The sequence below is a fragment of the Poecilia mexicana genome, unplaced genomic scaffold (assembly GCF_051168715.1).
Source record: "Poecilia mexicana isolate PSO_F unplaced genomic scaffold, ASM5116871v1 scaffold_5, whole genome shotgun sequence".
In the NCBI taxonomy this organism is placed as follows: Eukaryota; Metazoa; Chordata; class Actinopteri; order Cyprinodontiformes; family Poeciliidae; genus Poecilia; species Poecilia mexicana.
The window spans coordinates 31537710-31550111 of NW_028263374.1; the positions used below are offsets into that span (position 1 = coordinate 31537710).

Below are 12402 nucleotides of genomic sequence, written 5' to 3' on the forward strand. Positions count from 1 at the left end.
TAATTTTAGATCAAATATTTAATGGACATGTTTTGACTAGGCCATGAACCATCCTAAGCTGTGGTAGGAAGCATAATGGGAACAGCTTGAATAATTCTCTCAATCTGTTTTGTCGTCTCCAGCCGACTACGAGTCGATCTCTCTCCATGGAGACGCTGACTCCGCCCCCTTCCACCAGCTGTGCGGCAGCCGCTCCGACCTGGACAAGTCCTCCACCCTCCCTAGGAATTCGGACCTGCGCTTCCAATTCAGGGACTTGGTCCAGTCCAAGCGGCCGACCTCCACTGTCAGCCTGCTGGCCGACGGCGAGCTGAGCGGCGGCGGCCATCAGCACGCCGCCCACACCGCCACCATCCGCCGCAAGCCGTCCTCCAAGCCGGCGTACCGCCGCGGCACCATCAGTGGCGGCGTGCCCATCCCCATCAGCACGCCGCAGGTCCCGCTCAGGGCAGGGGACGACGACGCCTTCTTCAGGGCGCCCCCCGCTGGCGGCTTGGGGCACAGCAAGCTGTGCACCTCCACCCAGAGCCTCGTCTCCCTGCCTTCCTCGCCGTACTACCAGCTCGTCCCGGGTCACATGCCTGTCCCCGCTGTGCCGCCACTGCCACCAGGAGGTGGCAGCATCAGGCAGCAGCAGCAGAGGCTGCAGCTGCAGCACCAACAGAACCAGCAACAACAGTTTGAGCAACATGCACAACAGCAGCTGCAACAAAATCAGCTGCAGCAACCGCAGGAACATCTGCAGCAACATCAGTTGCAGCAACACAACCAGCAACATGTACAGCTGCAGCAACAGAGCCAACAGCTGCAGCAACATCAGCTGCAGCAACAGAGCCAACAGCTGCAGCAACATCAGCTGCAGCAACAGAGCCAACAGCTGCAGTTGCAGCTTCAAAACCTGCATCTCCACAATCAGCAGCTGCAGCACTGCAGCCCAGCTGCAGCAGCCCCGCCGCCCATCTCCAACCAGCAGGACACTGCAGGTGCCGACATGCTGACGCTCATCAGGAAGGTGAAGCTGAAAAGAACCCTGACCAACGACCGCTCCGCCCCCATGCTGCCGCCGCCGGGCCACTGAGGCTGCAGCAGCATCGTGCAGCAGCATTGTGCAGCGGCGGCTCCCCTTCCTCTGATGGAGGTCCATGTTCACATCCTCCTGCTGCTCCGCCGTCAGACAAGTTCTGACCTGCAGTTCAGATTCCCGTTTCCATAGTTACTGCAAAACAAACGGTCGCGATTCCCTTGTTGGGCTGGGTGCGTTTGATTCGTTGCCTGCAGACTTCCAGGTGGGCGGGGCTTAACAAGCTCCTCTGTTTCATGGTTGGTCTTGCTGTGATGTTTAGTTGGTACCGGACCGGGTCACAGGTGCGATTCCCCCCAGGCTAAAACCCGGCTGTTTCCATGGAAACAACCAAATATGGTAATGAAGATGAATGTTGGCTTCAATGTAAACAAACAGGATGAAAGTTCTGCTGTTAGCCAGTTAGCATAGCGGTTAGCGTAGCTGGTTATGATGAACAGCTCTGACCTGTTTCCTGAAAAATAGTTTTTTAAAATCCAAAACAGAATTCTTGTAGATAATTTAGAGAAATATTTTACTCTGTAAAGATTATTTTGTTAAATTAAGATGATAATGTATCAAAAACATGTTTTGGGTTTAATTTTTGTTTTATTTTTCATGTATTTTTAAATCCTTAGATTAGATTTTTGTTTTTATTCTTAAAAGTTAAATTATGTAAACATTTAGTTTATTTTCCCTTCATTTCTTTGCAGAACTGCTCGACTCTTTGATGTTGATTGAATCGTCTTAAACTGATTTAATATTAAATCAAGTGAATTAATGAGATTCTGCGCTGGAAGGAGGAGCTAAAAAGTGTTTTGCTCAGTTATTAAAGTCAGAAACAGTTGAGTAAATAAAAACCTTTTAATCTTATTTATTCCAGATTTAAAGGATTTATCTGCAGACTTTGGTTGGGCTGAAATAGCTGGTTCTGTTTTCATCCTGACCCGGTTTCATTAAAGTGGAGCAGCAGATTTCTGAACATTGGAGGATTTTTAGTTTTTCTTCCTCTCAGTTGTTAGTTTAAAGAAATAAATCAGGACTTTTTTGTTGAATGTCTTCATTTTATTATGCAAACATTTTATTTGGTAAACTTTCCTAACTGATTTGTGTTTTACAACACGGCTGTTTGGACCCGACTCTTTCCTGATTGGCTGTTTGGACCCGACTCTTTCCTGATTGGCTGTTTAGACCCGACTCTTTCCTGATTGGCTGTTTAGACCCGACTCTTTCCTGTGAATATTGGAGTTTCTGTTCCTAGAAGAGATTTTTGTATAAAAATATTTCAGTTGATGTTTTGCCGCTCAGTTTAAGGAGGAAGCCTGATTGGACTGAACGCAGGACGCCGACTCATCTGGTTCTGTTTGGGATCAAGAACAATAATAATGAGAATAATGACTCCTGTCTTTAGTGTTTACTTTGATCCGTTTCTACTAAAACTGGAACTTCAAACTTTTGTTTTGGGTAAAGCTGCAATAAAAACCTATCCAGAATTTTGCCTCCAGTGTTTATCAGGAAATCAGATTATTATTATTATTGCAGGTTTGCTTCGGTTTCATGACGTTCTTAAACTGGAAAACATTTCCTCTGACTTTTATCTGAAACGTTGGATCATTTTTGAAGGTTCGGTTGTTTCATATAAACTCCAGCAGGAGAAAAGTCAAACTTTTGGATCTGAAAATAAATGTTTAAGTTATTTTGTGGAGAAAAGGGTAAAGTGATCTCCAGACCAGCTTCTCTGAAAAACAGAACTTTGTGCCTGCAACAGAGGGCGCTAGTCAGTGAACTTAGATGGTGGTTCAGTGAACTGGTTCTTAATTTTAATCTAGTTAAAATGACTTGTTTCATGTTCATAGTTCACCCCTAGATTATTTTTGAAAAGTTTCAACTTGAACCAGTTCATTCATTTCGGCGTACTGCCAAACTTCTGCTTTCATTCCTAAATTCAGTTTCATCAACAGAAAAGGGAAATTACATGACATTTTTTACTCCATGTAAATATCCATCCATTTTAAGCTTAAGGCTTAAGCTAACCTAAAACCCTCCTGTTGATACACTGACATTACTTACCTTCTGTCTTTCAACCACTTTGAAAAGTTTTTCTTCGTCTCTCCAACATCTTTTTCCTTCCCACTCTTCAGTTTTCTGTTTCGTGGCCCGGAGTTTTTCCTGCCGTCCATCTTTAGCTTCCTGTTGTCAGAGCCCTACAGTTCAAATTTAAAAGAAGAAAACGCGCCTCGGCTCGTTCTGGAAGGGGAACCAAGCTGCCTGTATGGGAGGAGAGGCGCCTAATCAGCGCTGTTCCTCTGTTATTGATCATTTCATATGTGATGCCCACTGATGTGTGCCCACAAAAGTGGAAATAAAAAGGTTAATACACATAAACAGCTGTTAAATGCTGACTAGAAAAAAAAATCCCCACATCGTTTTTGCGCCCCCTCTAGTGCAGCGCCCCCATGCGTTGCATTCAGTGCATTCCCACTTTTTGGGCCACTGATCACGGTCACAGATTAATCAATTGCTTATAATCAATAACTGAAATGACTAACTGGAGCTCATCAGGAAGTTTGAAGGGTTCAGTTTGATCAGCGAGGGTCAAAGGTCATGGGGTGTTTTAATGTCACCACGTGATGGGATCAAAGGATCCCTTTAATCTTCTTCATCATCATGACTCGGCAGGAAGTGGATCTTCAGTCACAGACCTGACGTCGGGGGGAGATTCCGACCCGGTTCCGTTTCCGACTCAGATGAAGGCTGCTTTACCTTCTGATAAGCACAAACTCAGATTTGGAAAATTAGTCCTTTTGGGTTGTTGCCATGGCAACAGATGATCCTATGTAAAGCAGAGATCAGGATCAGGATCTGACTGCATATCGGTTCGGGTCGGTATTATGTTTCGGTGTGTTTGGATTCTGGTTCCGGTCGGGATCTTTTCTTCTGGATCCTGTTTTGAGGTTTTTGATTCATTTGGGGCAGATTAATTCTAACGGGTCGGTGTTAGTCAGCAGAATCGGGGTCGCCATGTTGAGTCTTGATGATAGAAACCCGGAACCTGATGATTCAGACTGACCCATAAACCCGAACTGATCAGCTGCTTCACCGGGACTCTGTGGGTATCACAGCTGCAGTTCCTTCTGGGCTCCAGCAGGGGGCTCATGTTGCTCCAGCTGTAGTTTCTTCTGGGCTCCAGCAGGGGGCGCAGCAGACCGGCTGCTGACTGTTTCAGCCTTCAGGACCTGGAAACTCAAACTTTCTGTTCTTTATATCTGCTGCTGATGGAGAAAGAACATTTCATTTCTAAATGTTTAAACATAAAAGTAATTAATGTTCCAAAACTGGTTTGTCAAAAATACATCATTTAAAAAAAACATTATTTTTCTGATTTAAATTATCTTTTTTTGATGGATTGTTCTGTAATGTTCTGAAGGTTTTGGAGGTTTTAGTTAATTTTGTTGTGAATTCAGACCCTGGACTCTTTCATGTGAGTTTCTACATTTTTCTACATTAATAGTTTAGATAAACAAACTATTATTTTCTGGTAATAAATGAGAAAACCCTTACTAGGATCTGATGATGAGTCCTGTTGACCTCAGGATGACCCCTCCTCCTCTTTGTGACATTTTTTCACTAAAGTTTAATTTCTGAACCATGAGCCGGCACTCTGCTGTTCTTCCCAGGTGACTCAGCTCCCTTCCCCTCCCCCACCTGTTGACTCAGAGATCAAACTGCATCCCTGAGGATGATGATGAGGCGCTGCAGCTGATTGGCTCTTCGGGCGGCTCTGCTGTGACGTCACGTTGGACCAAAACTCAAATCTGTTCAAGGACCTTCAGAACTTTCTGTTGCTCTCTGAACAATGACCAAATTTCCACAGAAAACTGACATATTTAGATTTAGCTTAAATTTTCTAGAAAAAAAGTGGACATTTTTCAAAAGTCAAAATTGTTAAACTTTTCAAGCTCAGAAATTTCCAAGTTTAAATTTCTGAGATTATTCCCAAAATGTAAAATCTTCTTTTCCTTTTAGGAGTTGCCACAGCCAGGTCTACGTGTCCAAAACGCTCCTCCAAATTAATAATAATAATGATAAAAACTTCCTCCTCTGCCCCCACCCGTCCACACCGCACCCTTTTGGCCCCTCCTGCAGGTGGTGGGCCCCTGGGAAGGGGCCCCCTGTCTCCTCTTAGGGTTCCATGGGTAAAAGCCAGGCGCTCGCCAACGTGCCCCATCCCAGTGACCCGTATCTGGGCGAGGGAACACAGAGTCAATGATTGTGTGCGTCATAAGGGGTCTTTGGGCTGCACTTTGCTTCCTCACCTAGGACCCGTCTGCCTTGGGAGACCCTGCCAGGGCATGAAGCTCCAGGCAGCAGAGCTCCTAGGATCAGGGAGAGGAGAGGAGCCAGTTGAGGGGCATCTGTCAGGTGAGGAGTCCAGGTCCCACCGGGAGGAGAGGAAGACCCAGGACACCTGGAGGGACGATGTTCCTCTGCTGGGAACGCCTTGGGATTCCCAGCGACCCGACCCGGGCAGAGGAAGATGGACGGATAAATTATTCAACAATGAAACATTTCACAATAACAAAAATACAGAAATGAAGAAGTTCTGTTATTTTGACTGGATAACAGAAAATGAAATCCATCCATCCATTTTCTTACACCCTGATCCTTTAGTGGGTCAGGAGGAGCTGCTGCCTCTCCAGTTAACGTTCCAGGCGAGAGGCGGGGTCACCTGGACAAGTCGCCAGTCTGGGCAGGGCAACACACAGGACACAACCACACACACACACCTAGGGACAATTTTAGAGAGACCAATTAACCTGACAGTGGGAGGAAACCAGAGAACCCAGAGAGAAGCCACCATGCACAGGGAGAACATGGAGGCTCCATGCAGAAAGACCCCGGGCTGGGAATCGAACCCAGAACCTTCTTGCTGCAAGGCAACAGTTCTAGAAAATGAAATATCATTTTAAAATAGATTTTTATTTACTTCACTTAATCAGATCCCTGCAGCAGTGGTAATGGCCAACACAGGGCCGGCCCAAGCCTCCATGTGGCCCTAAGCCTCCATGGGACCCCAGCCTCCATGGGCCCTAAGCCTCCATGTGGCCCTAAGCCTCCATGTGGCCCTAAGCCTCCATGTGGCCCTAAGCCTCCATGGGCCCTAAGCCTCCATGTGGCCCTAAGCCTCCATGTGGCCCTAAGCCTCCATGGGACCCCAGCCTCCATGTGGCCCTAAGCCTCCATGTGGCCCTAAGCCTCCATGTGGCCCTAAGCCTCCATGTGGCCCTAAGCCTCCATGGGCCCTAAGCCTCCATGGGACCCCAGCCTCCATGTGGCCCTAAGCCTCCATGGGGTCCTAAGCCTCCATGGGGTCCTAAGCCTCCATGGGGCCCTAAGCCTCCATGTGGCCCTAAGCCTCCATGGGGCCCTAAGCCTCCATGGGGTCCTAAGCCTCCATGGGGCCCTAAGCCTCCATGGGGCCATAAGCCTCCATAGGACCCCAGCCTCCATGGGGTCCTAAGCCTCCATGGGGTCCTAAGCCTCCATGGGGCCATAAGCCTCCATGGGGTCCTAAGCCTCCATGGGGCCCTAAGCCTCCATGGGGTCCTAAGCCTCCATGGGGTCCTAAGCCTCCATGGGGTCCTAAGCCTCCATGGGGTCCTAAGCCTCCATGGGGCCCTAAGCCTCCATGGGGTCCTAAGCCTCCATGGGGTCCTAAGCCTCCATGGGGTCCTAAGCCTCCATGGGGCCCTAAGCCTCCATGGGGTCCTAAGCCTCCATGGGGTCCTAAGCCTCCATGGGGTCCTAAGCCTCCATGGGGCCCTAAGCCTCCATGGGGCCCAAGCCTCCATGGGGTCCTAAGCCTCCATGGGGCCCTAAGCCTCCATGTGGCCCTAAGCCTCCATGGGGCCCTAAGCCTCCATGGGGCCATAAGCCTCCATGGGGCCCTAAGCCTCCATGGGGCCCTAAGCCTCCATGGGGCCATAAGCCTCCATGTGGCCCAAGCCTCCATGGGACCCTAAGCCTCCATGGGGCCATAAGCCTCCATGGGGCCCTAAGCCTCCATGGGGCCCTAAGCCTCCATGGGGCCCCAGCCTCCATGGGGCCCAAAGCCAAATGTGGTCTTGGGGGCCTCTAGTTCTGCTAACAGTGTGGACCGGCTGCAGTCAGCAGTCTGATCATCAGGTCTTTCACACACCTGCTATAAACTGATTGCATCTCTGGCTGTTTACATTATATACATGTATAATATAGGACACATTTATTGGCCAACTGGTTTATCAACCAGTCGATTTCTGGGCGCTGATTTCCTTAATTTTGGGGGATCGTAATCGGCCGATACTTGCATGTGAAGCTGATCTTTATCAGCAAAGGTTATAACTCAGCCTCTGTCCTCTTCTGCTCTGCAGTGAGAGGTTTGACTGACAGACCAACAGGTCTGAACCTTTACAGTTAATATTCACCCACTGTGGAAACTCAGTGACTTTCTTGCTACATTTAGCAACATTTCAGACAAAAAAATTCATATCAGCCAAAACCAAAATCAGCAGCTCAGGCTTTTTAAAGATGGGTAACCAGGGATCGGCCAGAAAACTGCAGTCGGTGCAGCTCTACACACATTCATGACCTTCTCTGATTAAACTCATTTATCTAAAGCGTAACTCCAACAGCTAAAAATGTCATTTATACCAGGTGAGTCTTTCTCCCCTGAGTATCTGGACCGGTACCGGTACTGGACTGATTCTGAGCCTTCAGATGATTTTAACAGAAGTTTCACATAACTTAGAAGTTTATGTAAAAATAATGTTTGTTTTAGCCACAAAAAGCTTCTGCTCAGCAGTGTTGAAGAAGATTTTAGGTTATAATATTTCTTAAGAAAACTCTTTGGCTCCATCTTCTTCGATCCCAGGTTCTCCCGGCGGGCCGCGTGTAGCCACAAAAAGAAATGAGTGCAGACGTCACAGAATTACAGAGTTTAATCCAATAGAAGACAACGCATAAAATCACAATAGAAACTGCAGAACAACAGAGACATACTGTTTCCAAGCAGGAAAATAGTGAAATGAAAGTCATTTTACATCTTTTTACCTTTTCGGTTGTGTGATCGACATTACACCCAATAACGAAGCAAGTTCGTACCATAGCTAAAATATCTGTGAGACAGTCGTTTTTGTTGGTGGCAACAAAGATGGCGCTGACTCCCTCCGGCTAGAGCAGTGACGTCACGCTCCGACGCTCTATTCCTCCTCTTTCTTTGTCAAGTATATATATTATTGTAAAAACAAGTCACTTTATGGTGAAATTGTGTGTTTTTGATATTATAATAACATAGAAATTATGACCCACAAAATTTTTTTAAAAATCAGCTCCACTGAGGGGCCCCTTAGTGGCCCTGGGGCCCTAAGCGGCTGCTTAGTTTGCTTATGCCTTGGGCCGGTCCTGTAACACATCCACACAAACTTTTATGCAATTAATAAAACAAGATAAGATCCATCTGACGCGAATGTCAAAAAATAAAATTAGATAATAAATAAAAATGAATCACTGCAGCAATTCGTCAGAAACTTTAAGTCGGGAAATTAAATACATTTTGTTTTCAATATGTGATTTTAGTTTGACTTATAAGAAATAATGAAAACAAACTTACCAGTGAGGAGAAATAAATAGATTTTTTTGTAATCAGACGGCCGTTCACCTTGTGACGTCATTGCCCCTGCATGGAGGGGAGAAGCCGGACAAAAAAAGAAAGAGCTTATTCCCATTAATAGTGGAAACTGATTTAATATTCTTGTTATTTTAATACATTTCAAACCAAGTCTAAACAGGAAATATCTCGTCTTATTTTTTTTATCTTCTACTGAAGAGAGCCAATCAGCAAGCGTAGACTAAACAAGGCGGGTCAGAACCAGAACCTTCCAGTACATCAGATATGAACAACTCGGGTTATTTCTGACTCCACAGCTGAGATATTTATGAACATGGAGACCTGTGTCAGAAATAAACCGTTGCATCATTTCACGGACTCATCCTTTAAATTTAGCCCCATTCTGCTGCAGGAAGCCTAGCCTTTCACAATAAAAGCATGTTGAAATATGTACTATTTGTTTCAGGAAGTTTTTAGAGAAAAGAACCAGAACAGTAGCGGCGCTACCGCTACTTGACGATATTGATGGTGTTTATCATAGTAAACTACATGAAGGTAACCGGTACTAACCACAACATTTTTTTATCATAATAGTGATAGTCAAATCAAGCCATGTAGCGGTTAATTAGGCAATTAAATGAACACAAGTTAATTTAAAAAAATAAATAAACAAATATGACAATATGACCCTTTGCACCTGATGTCACTGTCTCCACCTCGATGGATGTCCAAACCTGTTCTCTCCTGTATAAAGCCTGTGGTAGCCTAATATCGCTTTTTTTAGTTGATTTCGCAGTAAAATGGTCACAAGGTGCTGCAGGTCGGCTGCACAAACAGACAAGGGTCAAAACCAAGCTTGTCATTTTATTTTAATGAGGAAAGATACGGCGATGGATGGTAGCCGCACTGTTTATGACATAGTGACATAAATGATGCGGTGGGGATTCAGGCAAAGTCAGTAATTTGATCAACACGTCAGGAGGGAGGAGGTTGGGGCCGGTTTTTAAGCTAGCTGTAAATAGCGCCGTCTATGAGCCCAACCAGGTGTTTTACGTTCACAGACAAATTAGCTTGATTCCAGTAAGTAGAAACCATGAATAAACTGACAAAAACAACTTGGAAAAACAAGTTTAGCTGCTCAGTCCAATGGGCTCTTTGGTACGACGTTGACGTCACATCTCCAGGAGCTAATGCGGCTCACTTGTTTCCGCTTTGACTTACCATGACAGCTAGAAAAGACAAAGTCATAATTCAGACGCAAATAAACCAATACTACAAACATTGTTGTCTTCCTTATATAATGAGCTTTGTAAGTTTTCATGGACTGCAGAGCGATAATGAAATAAGAAGATGGTGGCTTGTAAATATTCGTCGCTATCAGTTAAAGCTAACGCTGCACAGCAAACATTGCAGCCTTCACTCCGGATCAGCTTCTTAAAACTACCGGAGGAGACGGATGGTGAATAAAGGGGCCTCCTGAGTTACGTCCATGGAGTCACTTCTGTATTCGGCCTGAAAGAGTTTATGAGAACCAGAGCCAGACAGCCGAGCAACTGATCCGCCTGTACATCCTGCTGTAAACACCGTCCTATCTGAGCTCTGAACAAGAAACATGCAAATAAAACGAAATAACACGGAGACATGAAGCAACACGGTCATATTTTTCTAAAAGCAGCAACTTTGAACCTGAACAGCTGAACCAGATCTCTGACACCAGAGCTGCGCTACTGTCAAGCTATGAGGCTTGTTGAGCTCCGTCAGGCTTCGGAAGTAAAAAGTCCGAACCGGAACCGAACCCCGTTAGTCTGTGACACTAACGACAATAAACACACATAATATACTTGAAAATAAGGTACAAACATTGTCCGTTAGAATGGATTAAAAGTGTTTAGATACTTAAATATCACATTTTTACAAGAAAAATGTCTGAGAATATTGCCTACTAGCATAAGCTAACGTTAATGTTCGCCACAAAGTTAACCCTAAAGTAAAACTCACCTTCGTGTCCGTGAAGGCGAACATCTTAAAACCTTTCTCCAGCTGACTTGTTGGGGCTTCGTGTCGATGTTCATACCTCAGCCAAACCCTGCAGCACCTGGTGTAAAATGCCATTTTCAATAGACCAGAAATGACCGAGCCGCTTTTCCCCGAACGCGGAAGCTGACATGCAAGGAGCCAAAACTCCCGATTCTCACTTCCGATGTTCATCATGGCGCTTCAAATGATTAAGTAATGTAGTTGCAAAGGGTCAATACTTGGGTTTCCCCTTTGTCATAAATGCCGTTTTAACCTAAACAATGTAATATTATCTGGAAGTAATCTGGCTAATGGCTCAAAGCTTCGTGCTGACGTCAAAGCGTCAATTAAATGCAAATCAGTCTGAAAAATAACAATACTAATATATGTGTGTTGATAACTATAGGGAAAAAAGGATCTGTCATAGCACCCTCAGTAAAATGCTTAGCTCCCCCTTAGCACCTGCAGAAAAAAATTTCTGGAGCCGCCACTGAACCAGAACCATTTAACATTTAACAATTTAACCGCCATTTATCCAGAACTCTGTGTGGATTATCTTTGCTGCAGCTGGAAGCAAAAGTAAAGAAGGAAATATGGTAAAGATTCGTTACCAAAAATGAAGTTGTGCCTAAAATAATAAATGCTTACATCGTCTCCACAGGAAGCAGCTGGAAAAATCAATCGGTTCGGATCATTCAGACGAGTTCAAACTAAACTCAAATGTTCAGTTTCTGTTTATGCTGTGGTCTCTTCTTCTTCTTCCTCTTTTTCTGCGAGCGTATGTCACAAAGTCACACTGCCTCCTACAGGCTAGACTGCATCATTTCCAGTGCTATTTAGCTGAATGAGTTTTCAATCTCCTAATGTGTAAACGAAACTGTTTTTGAAAACGTTGTCATGGAAACCGGGCCTTAACTTCATCTGACCCAAATGTTCCAGTTAAAACTGAGGCCCTGTTGACATGGCAATGATTTCTGGTGAAAATGGAAGAGTTTTGTTTACATTTACATGAAGCCACCGAATGTTTTCTCCGACAGCGGCACAGACGATGTTTCTGAAACGTACCTTGTGTCTTGTAAACAGAGTAAATGGATCTTTTCTGTCAGGGAATCCCTAGTAAAAAAAAAAGTATACTTTAGTACACTTTGATGTACTTAAACTGTACTATTTTGGAACAACGTTTTTTTGTGCTCAGCATATTTTAATAGTATTAAATTACAATTTTTAGTATACTTTAAGTGCACTTTTTTATGTACTATTCAAGAGCTTGATTAGTATATTTTGAGTCTACTAATTCTGTCATAGAATTATATTAAATATACTTTTAATATGCTTTAAATATACTGCTTATTAGTAATGTATTTAAATTACACTTAATTTTGAGATTTGATTTACTGCTATTGCTAATAAAGTACAATTTTAATTACTCATAAAAGTCTTCTTTATTCCTACTTTCCTATTTTGTACATTACATGCATAGTTACACCGCAGTACTTAGATTGTTTTAGGCTACAATTACACGGAAAGATTAATTACACAAGATGTTCAAGGTAATTAAAATATTTTGTTTTATTACCGACATTTTAAAATTGTCCAATTTTACTCACAACTTTATGAACTTTACATAAATTATCAGTTTACACATCAAAAGTGAACACAATGAACATGAAAATTTAAGTGT

General features: G+C 44.3%; 1 protein-coding gene across 4 annotated transcripts in view; it reads left to right on the forward strand.

Moving 5' to 3' along the window:
- The window catches only part of mtss1 (MTSS I-BAR domain containing 1), a 34535-nt gene extending 31982 nt beyond the window's left edge, over positions 1 to 2553 (forward strand). For all 4 annotated transcript variants that reach the window (XM_015014173.2, XM_088005915.1, XM_088005913.1 and 1 more), the window contains one exon: positions 123 to 2553. In XM_015014173.2, coding sequence (XP_014869659.2) covers positions 123 to 1078 — 956 coding nt within the window. In that variant the 3' untranslated portion in view covers positions 1079 to 2553. The remainder of the gene's footprint in view (positions 1 to 122) is intronic.
- The last annotated feature ends 9849 nt before the right edge of the window (positions 2554 to 12402 follow it).